The following is a 26,565-nucleotide window of genomic DNA, read 5'->3' as shown; positions in this document are numbered from 1 at the left end:
TTTATATAGCCCTAAATCACAAGTGTCTCAAAGGGCTGCACAAGCCACAACAACATCCTCGGTACAGAGCCCACATAAGGGCAAGGAAAAACTCACCCCAGTGGGACGTCGATGTGAATGACTATGAGAAACCTTGGAGAGGACCGCATATGTGGGTTCCCCCCCCCCCCCCCCCCCCCCTCTAGGGCAGACCGAATGCAATGGATGTCAAGTGGTAGTCTCTCTTAGAATTAAAAATGTCGAGCAAAGCGAGACCAGCTTGCTAGTAAATAAATACAATTTAAAAAATAGAGGCAGCTCACTGGTAAGTGCTGCTATTTAAGCTATTTTTTAGAACAGGCCAGTGGGCTACTCATCTGGTCCTTACGGGCTACCTGGTGCCCGCGGGCACCGCGTTGATGACCCCTGGGTTAGAGTGTCCGCCCTGAGATCGGTAGGACATGATTTCAAAACCCCGGCCGAGTCATACCAAAGACTATAAAAATGGGACCCATTACCTCCCTGCTTGGCACTCAGCATCAAGGGTTGGAATTAGGGGTTTAATCCCCAAAAATGATTCCCGGGCACGGCCACTGCTGCTGCTCACTGCTCCCCTCACATCCCAGGGGGTGATCAAGGGTAATGGGTCAAATGCAGAGAATAATTTCGCCACACCTAGTGTGTGTGTGTGTGTGACAATCATGGGTACTTTCACTTTAACTTAATAAATTAACAATTAGTTGACAGCCTTGAATTATTTTGCTACAAATGTTTTGTGTCATTGTGACCAGAAACACATGTATTATTTATCACCAGAGTTTTGGTGGTCTTAAAAGTAGTTCGACAGTTTTGACTACTTTTTAAAGTGTATTTAATGAAGCACAAGACACGATGCAGAAGATGCCCTCCGCCCCAGCTGAGACATTACAGAAAGAAAAGCGCGCTCTCTGGTGGTGAAATTGAAACCCCACACCCATGCATGTTTAATGCATCAACAATAATGTAGCATACTGCATTTCTGATCAACATCTCACAATTTTAATGTTACATTAGTTAATTCATACATAAAATGTGTTTGCTCTTATTCATAGAAGTGCTGTTAATAGTGGTTGTTTTGCAATGTTCCAACTTTTTTGTGGGCTTATTGTGGAAAAAGCAGGCTGAAAGATTCAGTTGATTATAAGCTTCCAGATGTGTTTATAAAGCAGCCTATTTGGGTAGAAGAATGGCCGTCAAGATAACAAAGATGGATGGTTGCCTGTCTCCAATTGCCTAATCAAGCAATTCTGTTTTGTTTTGGGCACCGTACCATGAAAAAAATAACACCCATTTTCCTTCACCTAAGACATTTTCCATTCATTCAAATCAGAGGTTAATTTAGCTGGAATGATTAGAACACGAGTCTGCACGTGCAGAAGGTTTTATTTAAGGACTTGGACCAACACCAGCTGTGCAAATAATAAATAAACGCCAATATTGAGAAGAACTTTGCCCAGAGTGTGTTTTAACACTGTTGACATTTGGTGGAACCTCAAAGTTTACATCCATACAAGAAGATGCATGATAAATGTAAAAATATGACGTGTAATTTAAATATCTAGCAAATAAGAGGAAGTGTTGTGTACTTAATCTATTTTTCGGTAGAGAAGGCTCTCTTCATGAGCGGGGGCGGGGTCTCGCCGGTCTCGTAAAGGGACTCCGGCGGAGGCCAGCTCAGACAGCACCAGTCCGGGATGCGTCCCATCTGGTTGTAGTAATCGCGGGACACCGACCTGCTGCCCAGGATGTCCTGCAGCCCCCCGAAGATGGCGCCTGGAGAGCAGAACACAATAAATCATGTAACAAAAGAGGTTCATCTGGGTGAAAAAACAAAAGAGGCAGTAAAACGTCCAACCTCCCAGCCAGGCAGTGCAGTTGGGCTTGGCGGGTGGTGAGTGGATGCGGAAAGTCTTGCTGGCCAGGACGTCGCAGTACTTGGGCCTCTCCACTAAGAGGCGAATTTCGGCCAGGAGCCGGTGCAGGAAGCCTGGCAACATGGCTGTCCCGCCAATGACCACCAAGTTCTCAGACAGCACTTTGCGAGTGTCAATAGGGCACTAAAAATGATCATTGACACGATGCATTACAGAAAATAATACAAACTATCTCTCTGAAAGAAGATAATAGCTCCTACAAGGCTTTCTGATGCCATTTGATTATTCTTGTAGTGTTCATATGTTTATAAAATAAACTAAAAAGCATTATAACTTACAGACACAAGGGAAGCACATTTAGGGATGACTATGATATGCTATGGTTCTGTTCTTCATTTAATTAGGGTAACCTATATCAACTCCACATGTGATGACAAAAGTACAATGGAGACGGTGACACAGCTCCAACAGCTTCCTACTTAGAGGAACCACGCATTCCTGTCGGGGCTCGGCGGGCCAACTAATTAGCCACTCGCATGAAAAGACGAGTAGGTCTTGGCGTACCTTCACCAGAGCGTCAAGTATTAACGACGCCACACTTTTCTCCTCGTTGTCCTGCTCAAACAGAATCTCCATCAGCGAGTCCCTGCCGGGATAAGAAAGAGTTGACCACCATTGACGTTTCCTTAAGACATATTGAATGCTAACTAGTCATTTGCTGTTTGCAGTTCAAGCGATGGGTGACATAATGAAAGCAACTGCTGACGGTTACCAACAGAGGGCGCCGGTAATTCAGCACAAAAACAAGTTAATTTATTTTCCATCCATCCATCCATTTCTACCGACCTAAGATATTAGTTGTTTTTATTGCTCACTTTTTGCCTCCCACACATACTTGCCAACCCTCCCAAATTTTCCGGGAGACTCCCGAATTTCAGTGCCTCTCCCGAAAATCTCCCGGGGCAACCATTCTCCCGATTTCCAGCAGGACAACTATATTGGGGGAGTGCCTTAAAGGCACTGCCTTTAGCGTCGTCTCTCACCTGAAAAGGAGACTATTATATATGTCTCCGTTATCCATAGGTTTATCTATAACCCATAAAGCAGGCAGGCACGGAGCTATTTCTCAGCGTGTGTTATTCCAGCCGGCACGTTAATACACTGACACACAACATCCGGATTCCCATCATGCATTGCTTCAAAACTACGGCAAGTAACAATGTCCAAAATTTTCAGCCGGACAAATAATATTGGGGGCGTGCCTTAAAGGCACTGCCTTTAGTGTCCTCTCCCTGAAAAGGAGACTATTATATATGTCTCCCTTATCCATAGGTTTATATAACGATGGTTAAAATCAGGCACTTTGAAGCTTTTTTTAGGGATATTGCGTGATGGGTAAAATTTTGAAAAAAACTTTGAAAAATAAAATAAGCCACTGGGAACTGATTTTTAATGGTTTTAACCCTTCTGAAATTGTGATAATGTTCCCCTTTAAGTGTTTTTTTTTTTAAAGTAAGCAGCAAGTACAGTACAGTGAGTAGAACAACTGTGTTTTCATTACTGTGTACTGTACTATATATATATATATATATATATATATATATATATATATAAGAAATACTTTAATTTCAGTGAATTCTAGCTATAAATATACTCCTTCCCCCTTAACCCCGCCCCCACCCACTCCTCCCCCCGACCACCCCCCCAATCTCCCGAATTCGGGGAGGTCTCAAGGTTGGCAAGTATGCTCCCACAGCATCCATAAAATGTTATTACGTGCATATATGTGTTGGCCAATTATGCAAATTAAACAATTAAATTATAAACCCAATAAATGTGATATATTTCCCAATACACCTTAGAAAATGTGATGTCTATATCAATCTTTAGCATCGTCCAGAATTAAAACAAAACTGTGTCATCGATTAGTAACTTTATATAATAATCAAGGAAAATGCACCTGATGGATCCTTTGATGTGCAGGATTTTCTGTCCATCTAGAGGATAGTCCACATCAGGAGGCGGGGCCGGACGCTACAAACATACACAGAGGAAGAAGCAGCTGCACTAGTCATACAAAATATACTGAATACACATTCAAGTAGTAAGTATGCACATTTTTCTCACCTCAGATGTGCTGTCCAGGGTGAACCTGGCCTTCTGAATCTTGAGGCCTCGCTGGAGGTCGCTGACGAAGCATGTTCTCACTGTCGGAGGAGAGAAACGTGTTCTAGAAGCAAATATGACTTGAACTAGATGCAACACTCAGTAGAAGTCCAGTCTAACTCACCCTTAATGTCCTCCACAGTTTCCTCTGGGATGGTTCCTTTGAGGAAAAAACAATGTTCAGTAAAAATTGCAGCAATTGCTTAGGTTTTACTGACACCACGTCCGGCTCACGTTTGCACATTAAATATGTGTGGTGGTCAAGCTAGCTGTTTTCAATGGGTACTAGGTGTCATTTTGCCTTTCTCGAAGAGAAAATGCCCTATGCTTGTGTTGTTTTTGGCTGTACAAATCATTCAAATCGCGAAAAGGATAAACGTTTCTTCAGAGATCCTCGAGAGGCAATCAAAAAGGGTGGAAGAGTGCAAGATTTTACAAAACGACAAAGGAGAAAAGCATGCAGCTCACACTGCAGTCCAAGGGAGTAGAGTCGAAGAATGCATGAGTTTGCAGTGATCCCTTCGTTAAAGGTTTGTTTTATATACTTTTAACGTTCATTATTTCCCATTTGAGTGTTATCTTGATATTGTTTGTATTTCTCAAACACGTTTGCTACAAGTGTTTTGAAAAGCACCAACTCGGCGAGTCTACATAAAAGAAAGCAAATGTCAGCAAAAGAGTTAAGGTTTTACCAAAGGTAGCAATCATAAATGAATATTTCAGTACATACACAATGTTGACATCTACAGTTTTATTTTGATAAAGACAGAGAAAAACACGCTACTCGTAAACGGTGCGTGCAACTGCAATAAACATCAGTAGGCGCAAAGTTAAACACATGAAATGAAACTTTACCCGAGCAAAAACAATGCATATTTTTCGGGAGAGTCTTGATACCAATTTACTTGACCCAGCCACACACAAACAAGTTGTAGAGCTCCATGCTTTTCCAAGTTTTCATCTGTTTTGTTGTGTAGAACGGCGTCTGGAGCACAATAGTACGTTATGTCTGGGAACACGACCTACGGATAATCCTAAAATCATTGGACAAATCTTTTATTATAAAGTATAGGGATCTATTCCATTGCATAGTTTGATTTTTTTGCTCATATCTGCTTTTTGCAGGAAGATTTAAGCCTCTTTTGTACTCAAGATAATTTGCACGCTGCTTGCTCCCATTTTGGCTTGGTCGACCACCACTGGTTTTCACTTCTGGGAAGAAGTCACGTGATGCAATACAAGCAATAGGATGCAAATAACTGTATCAATATTTAGAGTGAGCAGCTTTATAAGTCTCAGCTTAACACAGTAACAGGTCTATCTGGTTTGAAAGGTGAGATAGCACTAAAATACACTGTAATTGTGTGAGTAATTCACACATCTTCATGTAACAAACATTACAAGTTTCCCCCATACATTTGTTCAGCTGTGGCAGCCTACCACAACTCAATATGGACTACGTACAGATAGATTTGGCTTTACCTGTTGGGTGGGTGGGGGTATGCGCCGTAACTCGGCTTTATATTCGCACTGGATATGCATTACAAGTGAAAGACAGGAAGTGTTTCTTGTGTCATGCATTTACTCAGTACTTAAATACAAGCGGGCACAAAAGAGCTGAGATCCAGACATGCAAGGCACCTCACAAGCCTGGAGATTGTGTGCATTGCAAGCACTCGGGACGACTCAATTTTATTCGGATTTTTGGGGTCATGATTTTCATTCAGAATCCATTCTTGATTCAAACAGAGTCTCGCAATATATTATGTGGTATGTCCATTTTACTGAAATCTTTTTAAAACAGGTTACAACATCTCTTCTTGGCTTCTGAAATATGACATGCGCGAAGCGTTGAAAACTTTGAATCGATTCAGAATTGTGATTCGGATGTGAAACTCATTTTCCAACACCCCTAAATAGCGCCACTGTGAAAGACGTGGTGTGGAAGGGTGCAGAACACCTCCACAAGTGCCAAGAAGACAGAGCTTTGAGACAATCTTTCGTCATTTAGTAACACATGGCCTTCCAGGTAAACTACAGGTTTCCAAAGTGCACCTGCGTTATGGCTAATTATGCAAATAGACAATGACATCATCTAGACTCACTGGCAACCTACCACCACAAATAGGTTGCAGTCCAGTGGAAAACATAATAATTACCAATGCTGGCTGGTACAGTTTGTCCAGTGGTGGTGTCTGTGTCCACGGTGCACTGCTCCACGAGAACGGTGTCCAGTTCTCTAAATGTAAACACAGAAAATATATGAAAGCGGTATATACCTTTATGTGTTTGTCACACAGACATTAAGGAATCTTACTTGTGGATGGCTTTTCCGCCTAAAGGCAACGCCTCCCACGCCGGCAGGATTGGCGTGCACTCGTAAACCTGCCTATAGAGTTAAGGGGTTAACATCCACATTCCCATTAAACCTCTCAGTTTAAAAGCAACACAGACACTGACATTAAAGGATACAGGCAGCACAAGCGTCTCTGTGTGGCCGCAGTCCATCACAAGAGCAGAGTTGATACCCAGAGTCATGATGGCCATCAGGTGACTTGGTGCAAACAGCACCGAGGGCACCTAAGAAACAACCACACAGGTAAATATCACACTATATGTGCATGTCTTGATGGAGGTTGACGTAAGAAGCTTGTGTTACCTCAAACTGTTTGAAAAAAACCTTGCTGAGCGTCTCCCTGAAGTGGGACGGGCAGAGGATGGACTCGATAATGACCACTCTTCTGTCGCGAGGGTTCACCAGCAGGTGCCTGGTGATGAAAACCAAGGAAACAACTGAATTATTTTCCTTTTTTCATAAAACACTCTTCTTACCTGAAGTAGAGTGTGTGGATAAACTCTTTGAGGATGACATAGAGCTCTTCTGTGTTGATGTTGTACTGGACCACTTTGGTGGCCTGCCGTTGGCCTGGCATCCGGATCTCGCTCGGAATTATGAACCTGGGCCCCGTTTCCCCTGCAAAGCCGCATCTGCACAGGAAAAGAAAAGCACAAGACTCTACATAAGATAAAGCTGCACGGAAATCCAACCCAAAATAAAATCCGCCTTTACAAAGAATACATTAAGCAGTGATCCCAGAAACTGACAGAAAAGACAGAAAAGAAGTTTGCTTGTAGTTTGTAACCGTTTCTAATATTTCAACCCTCACACATAGCTAAATTAGATAAACAGGCCTATGATGACTAAATTATGGGACAAAGATGTCTTCATTTCTGCTTCTTGTACATCATTGCCATGTGATTTGCTGTAGGCGAGGTTGTTGTGCTTGAGTGACTAAATCTCAACAGGGACAGACTGTAAAATTGAGTTCACCACACTACACCACATTAAGTGGTGCAGTTAAATAGAGGGGAATGGCTCAGATTATTTTTGAAGATTAGAAAGTACTCAGATTACTGTGAATTTACTGCGTGTACAACTGAGGTCAATGGGAGGGGGCTCATGAATATTGAAAGTTGGAAAACATATATCATGCCACATGACAGACAGAAATCAGGTTACATCAAACTAATCCGTTTTAAAGACATCAGGTGACATTTTGCATTTGCCAATGTCGGAAAGCTTTTATAATGCATTAAAACCGTAGCCTGTTTTGATGCTATGTTGTGAGGTGGTATTTTATTATATCGTATATGTATTGTGTGCTTTTTTTCTTTTAAATTGTAATTTTTCTGCCTTTTTTACATCATGGCCAGGGGACTACAGATGAAAACTAGCCTTCTGGCTAATTCTGGCTTTGTTAACCATGTTTAGTCATGTGTTTTTATGAAATTGCATCGTCCCCTTTGAAATAAACTAATCCTAATCTAACATAACAAATGGACAATTACAATGTACAATTATAACTGCATGGCACACATACATGGACACTTATTGACAATGTTAAATGTCTATGTCATAGGTATTGTTTCTTCTTACAGCATTTTAATCTGGTTTAGTTAGCTCCGCAGTAGCTAACACTGACATGTTAGCATGAACTTATTACCTCCCTTTACTGATTTGACTCGACAACAAGCGAGCGATGTTTGAAGTGTATAATTATGTTCCGTGTCCAATAATGTAATACAAATCACAGTCATTTGTGTGGGGGGAATCATGAGAGCGAGCGACGGCAGATGGCTGAATGCTAACGATTACTAGCACTCACTTTGTGTACGCTGCTCCCAAATCGATGACGATGGCAGTCTTCTCCGCTCCACTTCCAAGATCATCAAATAATGGCATCGTCGAGTTGTTTAAAGAACGCATTAACAGCGAAAAAACGCCGTGGAAGTCAGTCTTGACGATCTTTTTTTTTTACATGATCACCATCATTAGAGGAGGAGAGGGAGTCAATCTGTTGACTTGAGGCTGGGCTGGGCGGGGGCTTGAGAGGCACGACGACGTCACACAAAAAGCGCCTGTTCAAAAATGTGACAAAAATAGTACTTGAGCCTCGACTATTAATTTGATTGTTAGAATTGAAATGTTTGTATTTTTGTGCATATGTGTGAGGACACCCGTGGAAAAATACACCTTTTGACAATTCATTGGAATGTATGTCTAATTTACACTTTTAAATACCTTTTTTGCTTGAGTGTCTGGTGGCAGCCACTGGAGCGGTGGGCGTGCTGAAGGAGACGTGAAGCCGCCACCACTCCGCCGAACCTCCTCTCCTCCCTGCATCCTCACACAAGAACCCTGCATCCTCCATCATGACGATCGCTGCAAGGTAACGACACTTGGGGTTATTTTTTAGCCCTATGCGACTTTCACTATCAATGATATGCTCTCGATGGCACATAATGTACAATAATATTTATTTATCAGCGCTTGCTTGTTTACTAATCATACGTGGCTGCACTAAAAAAAAGCCTGAACGGGGAAAGTGGGCTTGGATTTGATTTTTTTTTAAATTAGTGTGCACCACTTGAAAGATGCTTACAATGACTCAGCTCGGATTTTGTGACCATGACACAGCGGATCTGCTAATTAGTGAAATCAAGGGGCTGCAAAATAAATTAAAAAAATAATATTTTTTTTGTATTTTACATGAATGCTTGCACAAGCGAGAATGTATTTTTGGGGTAAAGTGTCTGTTAATTTGCACACAAAAAAAATCAAAATAGTGCAACTACTACACCAAAGTAGACACAATGTAAAAACACATGCACTGGCCCTTTAAGGACCAGCCTCACGCAGTAATACAAGTTCCAATAGTCTATTTAAGCCTCTTAGCATTTATCATGTGTACCACTGCAGGCACTGAGAGCAGACAGAAGATGCTGACGTCCGACTCACTCTACCACTTCCTCCTGGCTGGAGCATGTCTGTCTGTGTGTGGAGGTCCAGTCCTACAGCACCCATCGGCATCCAGGTCAAGAGATGGCAGTCATGTGGACGTGAGCTCACGTGGACTAACATGGAGACCTTCAGGGGTCTCCATCCATAGCGACAACAATTTCCATGGGGAATCCGGGCCGAGCACATTTGAGACAAGAAAGAGGATGCAGGAAGCTGCACGTCGAAGAAGCATAAAGAAGAGCCACCGTGAAGCTTTGCTGATTTCTCCCAGAACAAGGACCCCAAGAGACATGGAGGACATCAGCACACATGACGAAGATGCAGAGACAAACTGGACATCTTCCACTGAGCATTCAAATTCATCATTTGGGATCAACGGTCCTGCCTCCTCCAGGGCCATTTCTTCACCTGCCTCCCCTCAGACCTTCATGGCCTTACCATTGTTGGCTAATGAAGGTCCACTAATGCCCACACCACCAGAACCACTCTTACCTGACATTGAACCCAACATGATGCCCAAAGACGACAGCACGGAGAGCCTTTGGACTGAGGCGGCCAGATCTGGTGGAGGTAAGAAATGCAATCAAATGACAACATTACTGTATCATCTAATGCAGTGTTTTTCAACCACTGTGCCGCGGCACACTAGTGGGCCGTGAGATACAGTCTGGTGTGCTGTGGGAGATTATCTAATTTCACCTATTTGGGTTGAAAATATTTTTTGCAAACCAGTAATTATAGTCTGCAAATTATGTGTTGTTGTTGAGTGTCGGTGCTGTCTAGAGCTCGGCAGAGTAACCGTGTAATACTCTTCCATATCAGTAGGTGGCAGCCGGTAGATAATTGCTTTGTAGATGTCGGAAACAGCGGGAGGCAGTGTGTCTGATGCTTAAACCAAAAATAAACAAAAGATGAGTGCCCCTAAGAAAAGGCATTGAAGCTTAGGGAAGGCTATGCAGAACGAAACTAAAGACAGCAAAGACTTACTGTGGAGCAAAGACGGCATCCACTATGTACATTCGAACATGACATGACAATCAACAATGTCCCCACAAAGAAGGATAAAAACAACTTAAATATTCTTGATTGCTAATATAAAGTAGATGCGGGAAATATCACTCAAAGGAAGACATGAAACTTCTACAGGAACATACCAAAAAAAGAGGAAAAGCCATCAAAATAGGAGCGCAAGACAAGAACTAAAACACTAGACACAGGAAAACAGCAAAAAACTCCAAATAAGTCATGGTGCGATGTGACAGGTGGTGACAGTACACCTACTTTGAGACAAGAGCTATTGTGATGCATGGTTGGTTATGGTTTAAAGTCATACCCAACAATTGCGACATTGACGTTTTACTGTCAACTGAGTTTCGTTTTTTAATGATTTCTGCTGGTGGTGTGCCTCCAGATTTTTTCAACGCAAAAAATGTGCTTTGGCTCAAAAAAGGTTGAAAATCGCTGATCTAATGAGACCTATTCCAGCAATGCTGCCTTTCTAAAGATAATAATGTTCATTGTACCACTGTTTATTATTGGGTTTCTGCACTGCATTTCGAACATCACGTTGACCTTATTTAACTTCATGGTATTAGAAACAGCTCCCAGTATGATGCACTACAATCTTACACCACTGCAAACTACAGTAACAAACTCAGTGCTCCACTTTGAACCTGCATGTGGTGCAAGTTCTATTCTGTTGCATGCGGGGCTTTAACGAACATCCTGCAGGGTCAAGTCAGGATGGCAGAGTCTGTTGAACAAGTCTTAGTCAGCAAATCATAGTGACAAAATTAAATAACCTGAGGATAGGTAGATTGGCAACACTAAATTGGCCCTAATGTGTGAATGTGAGTGTGAATGTTGTCGGTCTATCTGTGTTGGCCCTGCGATGGTGGCGACTTGTCCAGGGTGTACCCCGCCTTCCGCCCAAATACAGCTGAGATAGACTCCAGCACCCCCTGCAACCCCGAAAGGGACAAGCGGTATAAAATGGATGGAAAATTAAATAAACATAAAGACCATCAAAGAGATTAAAATCTAAAAATATATTTTTTTAATTGGGGAACATTATTACATTATATAAATTCTAACTTTATTATTTACATTAAAATCCATCCATCCATCCATTTTTCTACCGCGTGTCCCTTTTGTGGTCGCGGGGGGTGCTGGAGCCTATCTCAGCTGCATTCGGGCGGAAGGCGGGGTACACCCTGGACAAGTCGCCACCTCATCACAGGGCCAACACAGATAGACAGACAACATTCACACTCACATTCACACACTAGGACCAATTTAGTGTTGCCAATCAACCTATCCCCAGGTGCATGTTTTTGGAGGTGGGAGGAAGCCGGAGTACCCGGAGGGAACCCACGCAGTCACGGGGAGAACATGCAAACTCCACACAGAGAGATCCCGAGCCCGGGATTGAACTCAGGACTACTCAGGACCTTCGTATTGTGAGGCACGTGCACTAACCCCTGTCTCACCGTGCTGCCCTTACATTAAAATAATTAACTATTTATAGTAGTACCTCAATTTACGACTTTAAGTGGTTCTGCATTGAGATCTTAAATCAGAACACTTGTATCTCGAATCAACGTTCCCCATTGAAATGAACTAAAATCAATTTAATCTGTGCTTGGCCCACCAAAAGAGCACAATTTTAATACGTAACATGCCTTTTAAAAATAAAAACTAACTTTTAGATAAGACATATTTCATAAAAACAATACAACAGAATGTAGTACAAACATTTACAGTTGTTTTATGATGTACTACCACTACTAATAATAATAACATTTATCTTGCAGAGTGGATTTCCACGATATCTCCTTCCAGCTGCCAAACGCACCATCAGCAACCTCTTCCTATTTTCATAGATTAATGTTCGCCATTTAGATACTGTATTATTTTAACATCCTTGGTTTGCGTTATCGACTCTTTTTGCTTCAGTATGGTGCAGACTAGTAGTGATACGCTCTAAATACTTGACCAAGTTAGCTACACACTCGATCATGTTTTTGATTATTTCTTTCTTTAATTTAATAAATATCATCAATTTCTTCTTCTCAGCGCTGTACTTCCCATTCACTTTCTTCCTTCCCATGTTTGGAAAAACAAAGTTATGTCCATATTTAGCTAAAAGCGAATGCTAGCGAGTAAGACCAGATGTTTTGGCCGGATCTTATGGGGAGGCTCACAACATGAATTCCTGCTCGTAACCTAAAGCATATCAATTAGTCGAGAGATAGCCTTTATCTCAAAACACTCTTTAATTTAGGTACTGCTGTACATTATGGAATCCTTAAATAATTATTATTTTTTTTATTTTCTTGGATGTATCTCTATTTCATGGTGGTTTTCATTGGGCTGCAGCATCATGCATGATGAAGTAAAATGCCAGAACTTTACCAAAAACTTTTACTCATAATTCATTGCTGGGTTGTAATCACATGACCTAGAGGCACTTCCAAGTTTCAGGCGATGGTCTAGAGTCCCATTAGGCTACGGTTTCTTTACCTGCATCAGTGCAGATTTGGGTGTATTTTGAAAGGTTTGGAAGCAAACATATAAGCGATCATGTAAGAATATTCAAAATGGAATGGAGTGGATTCATACACTCTTAAGAAAAATAATTTTCAAAATATTTAAACCATTCATCATTACATTATAATCATTCAGTGCTTGCCTCGACCAAACTTCCTTGACACTTACAAGAAGAAAAGATTGGAGGCACATCATGTCTTTAGATCTGAGGGGTCCACAAATTAATCATTAATTAATGAAAGACAATGTTGGACTTTTTCGTGCATAGGTATAACGTATTTGATTGGCATACCGAGTGCCGTGCTGCTTTGACAATGATGCTAATGAGAAAAATATATGCTTGTTTGCAGTTGATTTCCTGCTACAAATATTAGTCTCATCTACAATTCATGTCTGCAGTTGTTTTTATGGTGTGAAGTTCATATTTTGTCTCATTGTTTAGCTATAAATGTCTCTGTTGTTCAGCAATGTTTGCCAGCAATATCAAGATTCAGTATCTGCTGTTGAGCCTACGAGAGATTTATTCATCTAGTTTATTAATACTATTAAGGATATTTTCTTCATGCTAACAAAGCACCAAAGTCGCTATAATGTGGTCATCCATGACCGTGTTGAATAAAGCACATTGCTTTCCTGCACAAAACAACAACAAAGCTTTAATTTCTGGTATGACAACGAAAATACGGTGGATTGGACCAACAATTACAATATTTATTACTTGGACTTAAATTTGCACAACCAGGTCTTCATAGTTCTATTTAGGCATCCATCCATCCATCCATCTTCTACCGCTTATCCCTTTCGGGGTCGCGGGGGGTGCTAGTGCCTATCCCAGCTGCATTCGGGCGGAAGGCGGGGTACACCCTGGACAAGTCGCCACCTCATCACAGGGCCAACACAGATAGACAGACAACATTCACACTCACATTCACACACTAGGGCCAATTTAGTGTTGCCAATCAACCTATCCCCAGGTGCATGTCTTTGGAGGTGGGAGGAAGCCCAAGTGCCCGAATGGAACCCACGCAGTCACGGGGGAGAACATGCAAATTCCACACAAAAAGACCCCGAGCCCAGGGATCGAACCCAGTGCCTTGTTACTGTGAGGCACACACACTAAACCCTGTTCCCCACCATGCTGCCCCAATTGGGCTTTTTAACATTGTCTCCATGCTGTTTAAAGGATGCTGTCTAAGTCAATATCTGCTCCTCCAATTGAGATGACAATTTTCAGGCTGCTTTTAGAAATCCTTTGGACAAAAAAACAAACGTAAATGTATTTGAAAGAGTATTTTTTCTTTCCACTGCAGTCTTCTTTGTCATTGTGTAATAGCTACATTGTGAACTCCAAACTTCTGTGTGTTCAAAGATGTCACAGCGGAACATTTTGATCTTGACACAGCGGCTAAACAAAACCTCTCTGTATTTTCCTGGATAAAGAATATGAAATCTTTTATTCTAGACAGTAACTACAATATGGCCTTGTGGTTAGAGTGTCCACCCTGAGATCGGTAGGTTGTGAGTTCAAGACTATAAAAATGGGACCCATTAACTCCCTGCTTGGCACTCAGCATCAAGGGTTGGAATTGGGGGTTAAATCACCAAAAATGATTCCCGGGCCCCGCCACAGCTGCTGCTCACTGCTCCCCTCACCTCCCAGGGGGTGAACAAGGTGATGGGTCAACTGTGTGTGACTATCATTGGTAAAGAAAAATATATATCACTCATCACTAAGTCGAGCGAAGACCTTGGCCATGGTGAAAAACACATTCATTTAAAAGTAGCTGTAGTACTACTATATTGTCACAAGATGGCAGCAAATGAAAGCGCACGCAACCATTTACAGTTCTCGCCTGCTAAGTTCAGTATTTGTTTTTCCTCGGACAGAAGTGGTTCTCAAACTTTTTTCACCAAATCCCACCTCCGAAAAAAATTGTCTCTTCATGTACCACCATAACACCTTATGTGGGCTCTGTACCGAGGATGTCGTTGTGGCTTGTGCAGCCCTTTGAGACACTTGTGATTTAGGGCTATATAAATAAACATTGATTGATTGATTGATAATGACCAACTGTAGCTCAGTAGGCCTAAATTGTCATTAAAAACAAGGCAGAAGTTTTATTTTCATTTCATATTTTTGGCCTATGTAAGATTACACAGAGTTTGAACAGTAACACTGTTAAAGTATATCGTTGTGGCATGTGCAACCCTTTGAGACACTTGTCATTTAGGGCTATATTAATAAACATTGATTGATTGATTGAAATAAAACACTGTACTTTAATTGAGTGAGTATTTGGCCTACCACTAGATGGAGCCTGCGTACTAGAGATGCGCGGTTTGGGGACACAACCGCAGAGTCCGCGGATTATCCGCGGATCGGGCGGATGAAATTAAAAAAAAAAAGATTTTATCCGCTCGCGGGTCGGGTCGGGTGGATTAATTAGATATATATATTTTTTTTTTTTTTTTTTTTTTTTGCGGGTGGCAGTTAAACCAATTCGGAAATATATATACATAGTTAAATGTTGTTACCCACATACGAAAAACGAGCAGGCACCTGCTGCATATGCCACAACAGAAGAAAAAAAAAGAAAAGAGATGGACACTTTTACGGAGCGGAGAAGGGACGCCTCGCCGGGGTCCGGGACCGAGGCCCCTTCCCCCGAGAGGGCCCCACCGGGAGCCGTAGCTGAGGCGATCCGCGAGAAGGGCCCGACGCACGTCCAGGGTCACTACCGCGCCCACCGCACCGACACCCCGCCTCGTCCGCCTTCGCCGCGGCCGGCGTCACGCGCAGCAGGTAAGCAGCTTACCTGCCCGCCACCCCCGTGGCCGGGGGCTCGTAACAGGGGTCACTCCGCGCGCTCCGCCCGCGCAGCTTACCTGCCCGCCACCCCTGTTGCCGGGGGCGCGTAACAGGGGTCACTCCGCGCGCAGTGCGCTCACGAAAGGGGTGGGGCTCACCCTGGTTGATATAGAGAGCAGGACGGTGGCCATGGAAGTCGGAACCCGCTAAGGAGTGTGTAACAACCCACCTGCCGAATCAACTAGCCCTGAAAATGGATGGCGCTGGAGCGTCGGGCCCATATACCCGGCCGTCGCCGGCAGCGAGACGCGCTTGGAGGTGCGCTCAGCGCGGCTCCCATATGATTGCGCACTGGTGTGCGTCTGGGTCGTGACAGCGTGGCACGCGAAAGTCTGTGCTGCGTTGGATCAGTCTCCTTTCTTTAACAGGCAAAAGCTTTATAACCTCAGTGAGGTTATAAAGCTTGCGCACCAAACACGAAGCAAGGCCATGGTGCAGGAGAACAAAGGACTTCTTTCATTTAAGGTTTGTGATAAACCATCAAACTCATTCGTTAAAAGGACTCTATAGTAATATAAAGCGAATTTTTCTGGACATTATCATGCAAGAAAAGTTTATTTTTGGGACCGCGATCACCGCGTAATGATTTTTAAAGGTTGCATGACAAACATTTAACTGTCCCATGTGATCAGCCAGTGCGATTGGAAATCCATGCTCAATTATTGCCTCCGTAAATAAAACTTCGGCATTTATCACATCCAAAGAATCTGTTTGGGCGACGAAAAACGTTGAAAGTTTTCCACTTGTATCGCTAGCAACGGCATTAGACTTGTGTTTTTTTGTCCCAACGTGGTCTTTTACATCCCTAATTCCTCCGTGTCCGATCGAAAAATCTTGTCTGCACAAGGTGCAATTCGCGTAGTTTTCACCCTTTTTTTTTTTTTTTAATTAATGAAAAACCCGGAATAGGTTGATGAAAACCGTACGAATTACGGGAAAACCGGAGTAGTTGGCAGGCTCACTAATGCCTTGCATCATCTATATTAGATCGGGCGGATGGCGGGCGGGTGCAGTTCTGATCAAACGTTACATCGGGTGGATGGCGGATGGTTGACGACTTTCTGACGCGGTTGCGGATGAAATGAATTGCCTATCCGCGCATCTCTACTGCGTACCCTTACTGGTACACATACCACAGTTTGAGTATCCCTGTTCTAGGACAACAGCATGTAAATAATGTTGTGCCCTCAAACGCACCTCATTTTTCCACTGACAACCGCAGACACTGTTGCGCCGCCATCTCAGGAGGACGCCACAGAGGGCACCATGTCGTCTGAGGCCCTCCCTCTAATTTTTGAGCCTCTGGAGGAATCTGCGACGGACGGCGCCCAACAAGCCCCGCCCGACAACTCCCTGTTTCCCACTGCCACCATGGTGACCCGAGGCATGCCCCTGTCGGAAGCAGACCGGGAGCTGATGGTCACCACGCAGACAGTCAAGGGAACCATCCAGTCAGGTAAGTTTGCTTCACTGCATGGCACAAAAAACATCCAGTTTAGGAAGTTGGATGATGCCAGAATAAAAAATAACAGAGGCTGCCCTATTTCTGTTTGAGAGCTCGTCTTGCTTCAGGCAGCTCCTGGCTTTCCCTCACAGAAAATGATCCTGCAGAGATGAGAGAGCAAGCTTGAGTGCTTGATCTGAAACCAAAAAAAGATGGCTACAGAACATAAAGACGCTTTGATTAAAGAGGGGAAAACATCAACTGCTAATTAAGAAGTATTTGAGGGGAAATATCATCAGATTTAAATAGCAGGAGTAACAACACTGTTTATTTATGGAGCACGATAAAACAATGAGTGACATTCATTTATGTTCAAGACAAAGGTTCCTTTTGCACATTTTTTTTGCACAAATTTTGAACTCTTAGCAGAGTATTATTCATCTGGATGCAGGTTTTCATCATGTCTGAAAGAGCAAAATACCAAAAGTATTGACTGATTAATAGAAAATGTCCCGAACTTTTTCAACTCCGATACGATACCGATAACCGTGCCTTGAGGATTGGCCGACACCGATATTATTCCGACACGATTTCAGCAGGAATCAAAATACATAATTATTATTTTGTAGTGTGGAATGTTAAAAAAGTTCTGGTCAAGTGAAACTAGTCAAACAGAGAACAATTGTAGGTAGCAAAAACACTAAGGCACAGGTGTCAAACTCAACGTTTACTCAACGTTCACATGATTTTATGTGGCCCGTGACAGCATGGAAATAATGTGCGTCAATAAAGCACTTTGTCTTTCTTGTTAAATAGATTTACATTTTGACAGAAAATGATTGTACCGCATACAACTGCAGTTCTTAACTCAATATTATTTGATGCAACAAGCTATTCCAGGCTGAACTTGAATATCTGCTTGTCATATTGACTTCTGATTCCAAAACAATGTGTTGGTAAATAACAATGGTGTAATAATACCATGAGGTATATTTACATGGTTTTGCAGTTATAAGTGGCCCTCTGAAGGTAGTTGTAACTGTAATGTGGTCCATGATGAATAAAGAATCTGACACACTCACATAAGGCATGAAAGTACATATTTTTTATTTTGTAGCGTGTACTGTTAGAAAAGGTTTAATCAGGTGAAATTACTCAGATAACAATGATAGGTACAAAAATACTAAACCATACAAGCTTTATTTATAAACATTATGACAGATATGGTTGGTTGGTTGATTTGAACATATATACAGTTTCAAAATGAGGCATCACATTTTTACATTTTATTTACACGTCCAAAAAGGAGTAGGAAGAAGCAACACTTACTAAATCCTACCCTTTTCCCCACTTCATATTAATTACTAACACATGTTCACTTCTTGTACTCAGTTTGTACACATTTCAAATCATCCATCCGTCCATTTTCTACCGCTTGTCCCGTTCGGGGTCGCATGCAGTCTAAAAGAAAAACCTGCTCAGTGGCCTTGTGGTTAGAGACTGTAAGGTCGTGAGTTCAGACCCCGGCCGAATCATACCAAAGATTATAAAAATGGGACTCATTACCTCCCTGTTGGCACTCAGCATCAAGGGTTAGAATTGGGGCTTAAATCATCAAAATGATTCCCGAGTGTGGCCACCGCTGCTGCTCACTGCTCCCCTCACCTCCCAGGGGGTGAACATGGGGATGGGTCAAATGCAAAGGATAATTTCATCACACCTAGTGTGTGTGTGTGTTTGTGACTATCAGTGGTACTTTAACTTTAACTTTAGTGTAGTGTTAATTTGTGTTTTGGCAACCGGTGGCGGTCATAATATTTATTAAAACAAGTGCATTTAAATAATTATTTAAATGCATGACACAGGAAGTTGAATGATCTAGAGATGTGTTACTGGATACTTTTTCCTTGGAGACTTTGTATGTGTAAGTAATATGCAATTATAATAATTTGACAAATGTGCTGGTTTAGATTGCAATATTGTTCAATTAAGGACACCTTATTATGTATGATTAGTTTGTGTACTATTGTGTGCTCAGCTGTTGTGTAGCTGCAAGCTCCTAGCAGCCTACCATGTTTACCTTTTGTAAATGACTTGACTAATATACAAGAAAAGACCAACTCTGTGGGGTTATTGGAAGACATTTAAATGTTAAACGGTGGTCCAGTTTTGAACAAGTAAACGAGCTGAAGGACTGCTTTTATCGGAGTTTATATCATAGATTTGAAATGCAAGCCGATATCCGATATCTTTTCTGATTTTGGACCAGTATCCCTATCAGACCGATATCCGATATAAATGTCAGATCGGGACACCCCTAGTTAATACATAAAAAAACAATACAACTGTAAATATCAGATATTTACAATATACTTTATTGTCTCACTAAGGGACATATTTCTTGTACTCAGCAACTGTGCCACAAATGCCTTAAAGGGGAACTGCACTTTTTTTATTTTGCCCATCGTTCACAATCAGCTTTCTGACATATACAAATCGGCTCGTTCTTGCTGGCTAGCAATGCAGCTAATGGGAGCAATCGATTCTACCACTAAATCACTTTAAAAATGCATTCAAAAACCGTCACCAATACTTAATTTACGTTCCGTAACCTGTATAATAACCAAAATGTTCCAACATTGTTATTTAAGAACACTAAGGAACTCTTTTTATAGCGTAGTAACACATCGGTATTAGTCGTAAAAGCTAACTACAGCAATTGATCAGTGACGTGCGGTGAGGTTAATGCCTGGTGAGGCACTGACTTCATCACAGTCAGATTTACAAACATATGAACCCTAAAGAGTATCTTATTCACCATTTGATTGGCAGCAGTTAACGGGTTATGTTTAAAAGCTCATACCAGCATTCTTCCCTGCTTGGCACTCAGCATCAAGGCTTGGAATTGGGGGTTAAATCACCAAAAATTATTCCTGGGCGTGGCGCCGCTGCTGCCCACTGCTCCCCTCACCTCCCAGGGGGTGATCAAGGGGATGGGTCAAATGTAGAGGACACATTTCACCACACCTAGTGTGTGTGTGACAATCATTGGTACTTTAACTTAACTTTAACTTTACACATACAAACTGTAGCACATAAAAAAGCACATTTAATAAAAAAAACGTTATTATGGTTTTACCTTTACTTATAAATGAAGTCCATGCGCTGCTCCTTTTGAACAAAAGCATCGATAACTTGTTTATAGAAGTCTTCCTTATCTTTCTTCAGTTTTAAAAGTCTCTCTGTCTCGATGGAGATCTTCCTTTAACTATTATGGATGGATGGATGGATGGATGGATGGATGGATGGATGGATGGATGGATGGAATCCTCCATATTAAAAGTCCAGGCGAGAGGAAAAAATAAACGATCGCTGCTAACTGTTGCTGCTTGTTGTCACTTATTCTGCAGCTGAGTAGTCGCAAGAATGATCTCTGGGATCACTACAGCCCTCTACCACCAGGAGGCGGGATTACTGCGAGCCTCACACAGTGCGTCTTCGCAGCAGTTTTATGATTGCTCAGCACAAGAAATACGTTACACACATACAGTTGTTGACAAAATACACTGTACATTATATACCTCAGCTAACTAAACTATGGAAATGTATAATATAATTCATATAGCAATACGGTCTCACTGCACAGCAGTTAGCCGAGTCACTGCGCAATCCATGGTGAGGCTCAACTCAGTGACGTGCCTCAACTGGCTGCTGACTCACCGCAAGTCTCTTCTCAGTATTTGAACGGCAAATGTGAAAATTCAGCGATTTTGAATGAAAATAATCTAAAACTGGTGAAGTTAAATGGAAAATAACTTTATAGTATAATCACTGGATACATATAACAATTAATAATTTTTTTTTCTTTTTACATTTTTTTTCTTTCCATGATGGCACGTGAGGCCCCGCCTCACCTGCCTCCCCTGACTGCACGTCACTGCAATTGATTGTACAGATATGGTGTTGTTTCTGCTGGGCAAGTATGCCTGACGTGCCTCCTACAGCGCCTTGGGTCAGCTGCAGGGTCACTCATTGGAGTTTCGCTCTCTTTAACCCCCGGAACGCCTCCTGGTGGCGGAGCGGTGGCAGGGAGACGTCCCTGCCACCGCTCTGTCAGCCTACAGCTGACCCATCTTATTGCCTCGACCCCCAGTACATATCCCTCCTCCTCAGCCACAACCAGAAGCTTCCCTTTTCTGCTTCCTCAGCAAGGGCCTTGGTTTCCTTTTGGAGCTTAGCCCCAGTCGTTCCCACATCTCGGAGCAGCCTTATAGTTGATGTACCGACGAAGCCCCGACACCCTACTTCCACAGGGTAGATGGTAGTGGACCAGCCTGCCTCTCTGCACTCAGCAACCAGATCTGCATACTTGGCTGCTTTGCGCTCGTAGGCTGCCTGGATTCCCTCCTCCCAGGGGATGGTGAGCTCAATCAGCATGGCAGACTTGGTAACAGCAGACCACAGCACAATGTCTGGGCGGAGTGAAGTGGTGGTGATCTCATGGGGGAACTGGAGCTGTTTGCCTATGTCAGCCCTCATACTCCAGTCCCTTGCCAGAGAGACGACACTGCGAACTTGATCATGCCGCCATCTGTAGCGACCCTGTGTTAGCGCGATAAACGAGCTTCTACGTTAACACGAAACAGGTTTTGGTTTGTAATGCACCACACTGCGATACGACACCAATCTGTACTGACTGAAAAACATGAACAATCATATTATAGTATCTGTAAAGTATTAAACCACATTTCATGTTTTGTTTGTACACAGTGAGCCGGACAGTGTATGTACTGTAGTTGTAATAACACGCATGACGTGATCAATATAACGTGTGACTCACTCAATGGACAGTTTTCTGTTTGGTCCAGCTGGCCAGGGACATTTTTTTCCAGTTAATTATGGGTAAGCACGCCATTTATGTCGAAATAGCTTGGCTTCAAATTCCACATTTTGCAGCTTCGATTCACTTTTACCTCACTCTCTTGGCGTCCGTCTGCTCCAACGTCTCACTCTTCCTCCATGCTGGCTTCTAGAAGCAGTAGTTCATTCTTCATAAATTCAGATTAAAAAAGATAAGGTTGTTAATCCTCATTTGTCCAAAAATAGTCATCTTTGTTGTTTGTTACCAAGTCGGCCATGACTAGAACACACACAAGCGTTTTGTATCTGGAAGGGGTTATTGCCAGAAGTCAGATGTGCGCTGCTATGGAAACGGAAATAAATGCGCCAAAGAATTAGTTCCGGCAATGATTAAACTGAGCAAAATATGGTAAATATTGTACATATTACATATTGTTATGAACGTGTCTGTTACTACATTATATATAGACTTGCAGCGTGCATACAAAATGTTGATGGAGGGTTTTGAAATTGCTTTTGAAAACTTAGAAGGCAACATTTTTGTATCATCTTTACAACCCCCGTCCCTCAAAAGACATGTGCTCTTGTCTGTCATAATGATTATAAACAATAGACAATATTCCAGAAAAAGTGCAGTTCCCCTTGAACAGCCACAATGACAAAAAACAGACATATACCTTAGAGACTAACTTTGCACATGCACATCACATAAGTACAACAGTGAAACACATTAAAAGACATACAGTATGCTGAAAAAAAAATCCCCATAATAAAAACACTATAAAAATTAAAAATACTGCAAAATCTTCGGACTCACAGAAATGTTTAGGAATTTGATAGAGGTTGGAACAAATTAATTCCTGAAGCAGTTGAGTTTGCACTTTGGGATCCTATATGGTCTGCCTGAGGGTAGTTGTTGGTATTCTAAATGAAAAATATGCGATGGCTCAGTCACCATGCGTGCCGAAGAACACTTTGTTAATAAATGGACTGCAAAGTCTGATAGTTACGTTTTCGCATCACCTTCACAGTAAGGTTGATGACATCCCATATCGGAGCAAAATCTCCAGTACCGCCTTATTAAAAAAAACATGTCCACACCGTACAGTCTCAGTTTGCGTAAGTAATATGTTCTTTGCTTTAAATGGAAACACAGACTTTCCACACATGGGCACCTAAAAGAGTAATGAAGTGAGATGAGCTGGCCTGTTCAATGGCATGACATGTATGACAACAGGGCTGCAGTCTGCAATTGATGTTGTGTTAGAGACCATCTCTTTAGTTTTGTTCACATTCAAGATGAGGTTGTGAACCTCACACCCTTGCTCCATTTCACAAAAATATGCTAAACGGACCTGAATCTGTGTGCAGCAGGCTGAGCATGGCGGTATCATCAGAAAATGTAAAAACAAGGTTCCCAGTGGAACTGTTTGTATAAAGTGTAAAAAGCACCGGGGAGCTAACAAAACCCCGCAGAGCTCCTGTGCTGATTCATTTATTATTGATTTTTACCTGCTGACTTTGATGGTTAAAAAGGAAAAAAAATACCACTTGTCTACTGTTAATATTACTAATACTGCTAAAATACCGGTACTCCATTTTCATACAGCGGGTAAGCTGTAGCCGATCCTAGCTGACTTGGGGTGTGAGGCAGGGTAAACCCTAGAAAGGTCACCGTCCAATCACAGTACATACAGTATAAACAACCATAAACTTCCCAAATGTCACTTATTGACAATTAACAGTCTTCAAATACCTGAACACGCATATTTTTGGAATGTGTGAAGAAGCCAGAGTACCCACAGGGAGAACATGCAAACTCCACACGGAAATGTCCAAACGGAGATTGGAACCCCAATCTCCTGACTGTGGGGCCTACAGTTGACCCTCTTTGATCGCTGTTCATTGGTTGCGGCCTTGACCAGAAGTAGGAATTAATCATCATAAATCAAATATTCTCAGAGCTACTCTAGAACATCCTTTGTAGCTGTCTCGGGACTAAAATTAGCAGACTCAGGAACAGCTTTTCCCCACAGATGTCTTCCTTTTTTAATTCTCACCCTGACAGATCTCACTTATTATAGTCAATGTAATTTTACCCATTCGTATGCTTAATAATGTATATTAGTTTTGTGTATTCATAACTATATATTTATGTACTGTATTTTTTTTATATTTATATCTGTACATGGATGTACATATATGTATATACATGTATATGTATATATGTGTGCATTCTGCCCTCGCTACTCGTATCTGGTGTGTGCAGCTAGGCAGACAGCTAAAAGTAAGATGAAATAGAAGTTTGAGAAGTTTTGTTGAGGATTGATGTTCCTTCTTTTTGATTATTTTCTTTTCTTGACATTTCTTTCTTTAACCGAGTTTGTAAGAAGAAAAATATAAATATAAAATAAACATTACGAAAGCATAATGTCCATTGCGTATTTTACATAAATAAAATAGAAGGTTTAGTGTTGAAACATTCACACAATAAACTACATATGTTTCTGCATTCACAAATCAACAACATGTACAACAAACATTGCAGACAAATGAATGTGACTTAACACAAGCAAACCTGAGGTGTGGCGAATGTCGCCCTCTTTTGGTCAAATTTAGCTCTACAAGTATTACCCAGCTTTGATCGTCAGAATTGCTCGGCCACCAAACAAAGCAAGCAACGAGGACAACGGACATTACCAAGCCAGTGATTTCGATCCAGAACACACACACAAAAATAAATAAATAAAATAAAATAAAATATATATATATATATATATATATATATATATATATAATGTATATATATACAGTGTTGGTTAGTTACTGAAAACCAGTAACTAGTTACAGTTACTAGTTACTTTATTTCAAAAGTAACTCAGTTACTAACTCAGTTACTTACACCAAAAAGTAATGCGTTACTGTGAAAAGTAACTATTTAGTTACTTCTTTTTTTCCTTCTTTTTTTTTTTAAAGCTCCCATGAATGCCCTTTTAGCCTTCATTTCAGTACTGTTATTGCACTGGAGAATAATACAATCTGTTGATCAACTCGACATGCATTTGCATCACTGAACTCTGCTAAGCAATGTGGTCTACATACAACACACAAAGACAAAGATATGTTTCAAAGGGCCAATTTATTTCAGGCCAGAACAAATTGACAAAACTATTTTAAATAGCTGCAACATAACATACATAAGTAACATACAGCATAATAACAACATAGCTGTAAACCAAGGAAGTACTTTAACTTTAACTTTACATACACAAAGCCTAACCAGGCGTTTTTTCTCTCAAGGAATTCTGAAATAAAACCTTGTCTGAAGCCCAGAACACTCTATGCATTTCCCCAGTTTTAGTTTAGAGATAAGGAAAGATTGGCCTGGCCCACTAGGATCCCTCTTTATGTTTGTGAACTTTATAGTCTATACATTTAGAGTGATGTGATAATCAAAAACTCTAGAAGTCTAGAATGAAAGAGCAACAGTATATAAGAGAATTGACAGAGTGTGTGTACCTTCAGTGCGGAATGATGAGCAGAGGCAGAGTTTGGAGTGTCTTCTTTAGCTTGCTTTCCATGTTTATGTCCTCACTGTTCACTGTGTCCAGGAGCTTGGAAAATGTTTTCGTGCCATTTGCTGTTTGACGCCCGCTATCATGCTAATTAGCTGCCTGAAAGCGGGTGAGTCCACTGTAGAAATAGCCTGCATGGCTTATAGCACATACGCTGCAATGGCTCTATCAATGATGTCCTGGCTAGCAGTCCCTCCGTTAAAATCCTTAGGTGGTGGTGGAGGTGGAGGTGAAGTGGCATCGGAGTCTGTGTCTCTCTTTACTAGGTTCGTCGAAGCATGTTGCTTTTGTAGCTGTTTCAGCGGATTTTAATTGCTGTTTTGGGCAGTAGATGGGATCTTTGATCCAAGACACAACTTACATTTAACTAAAATGTTCTTTTCTTTGTGCTCGACAAAAGAAAAGTAGTGATAATATCTAGGCTGGCCATATTCTGAAATCCCAAAAAGAGGACACATATATGCGTGCCAAGGCAGGCAGCACGCCAAGGCCGGGACTAGATGAAAATTTGCCAATGATACTTGAACTTGCTTTATAAATAATGTATTTATATAAATAAAGCATTTTTTCTCCTCTGTTGACAGCAGTGTTGGCGCTAGGAATTTTCAAAATGGGGTCCCAGGGACCCCATCAAGTCATGAAAATGGGGTCCCACAGTAAATTTTTGGGGTCCCACTTTTTTGTAAGCGTTTTGAAAACAAATGACAAATGTATGCATTATCCTGTTATATCTCACATTCTATATTGTGTTTTGGAAAAAGGTTGTCATAAACGTTACTTAATTCATTAAAAAAAAATTTATAAAAAAAGAAAACAAATTTGTATACATATTTAAATGTATTCAGTTATAAACATTCATTCACTTTCTTCTTTCCTTCATGGATCTAAACTTTACCGCTGCTGGTAGT

General features: G+C 41.6%; 2 protein-coding genes across 3 annotated transcripts in view; one reads left to right on the top strand and one right to left on the bottom strand.

Moving 5' to 3' along the window:
- Positions 1-1,383: 1,383 nt before the first annotated feature.
- actr10 (actin related protein 10) lies at positions 1,384-8,459 on the bottom strand. Its single transcript, XM_061929139.1, has 12 exons — positions 8,225-8,459; positions 6,891-7,046; positions 6,718-6,826; positions 6,531-6,638; positions 6,376-6,443; positions 6,218-6,297; positions 4,183-4,218; positions 4,020-4,099; positions 3,853-3,926; positions 2,457-2,538; positions 1,874-2,075; positions 1,384-1,791 (listed from the first exon to the last, which is right to left on the bottom strand). Exons 1-12 carry the CDS (start codon positions 8,323-8,325, stop codon positions 1,610-1,612), a joined length of 1,278 nt encoding a protein of 425 aa, XP_061785123.1. The 5' UTR covers positions 8,326-8,459; the 3' UTR covers positions 1,384-1,609.
- Positions 8,460-8,583: 124 nt separating this feature from the next.
- The window catches only part of LOC133576120 (uncharacterized), a 40,074-nt gene continuing 22,092 nt past the window's right edge, over positions 8,584-26,565 (top strand). For both annotated transcript variants that reach the window (XM_061929123.1, XM_061929124.1), the window contains exons 1-3: positions 8,584-8,788; positions 9,319-9,930; positions 17,001-17,234. In XM_061929123.1, coding sequence (XP_061785107.1) covers positions 9,339-9,930; positions 17,001-17,234 — 826 coding nt within the window. In that variant the 5' untranslated portion in view covers positions 8,584-8,788; positions 9,319-9,338. The remainder of the gene's footprint in view (positions 8,789-9,318; positions 9,931-17,000; positions 17,235-26,565) is intronic.

This window comes from Nerophis lumbriciformis, linkage group LG34, assembly GCF_033978685.3.
Source record: "Nerophis lumbriciformis linkage group LG34, RoL_Nlum_v2.1, whole genome shotgun sequence".
Classification (NCBI taxonomy): Eukaryota; Metazoa; Chordata; class Actinopteri; order Syngnathiformes; family Syngnathidae; genus Nerophis; species Nerophis lumbriciformis.
The sequence above is the reverse complement of the archived record's forward strand: the minus strand, read 5'-3'. Positions and strand labels throughout refer to the sequence as shown.

Coding starts and splice junctions, on each gene's coding strand:
- actr10 (XM_061929139.1), bottom strand. CDS start 8,325: ATGCGTTCTTTAAACAACTCGACGATGCCATTATTTGATGATCTTGGA. Junction 4,100..4,182: donor AACTGTGGAGGACATTAAGG/GTGAGTTAGACT, acceptor CTCCTCCGACAG/TGAGAACATGCTTCGTCAGC. Junction 2,539..3,852: donor CACATCAAAGGATCCATCAG/GTGCATTTTCCT, acceptor TTATCCCGGCAG/GGACTCGCTGATGGAGATTC.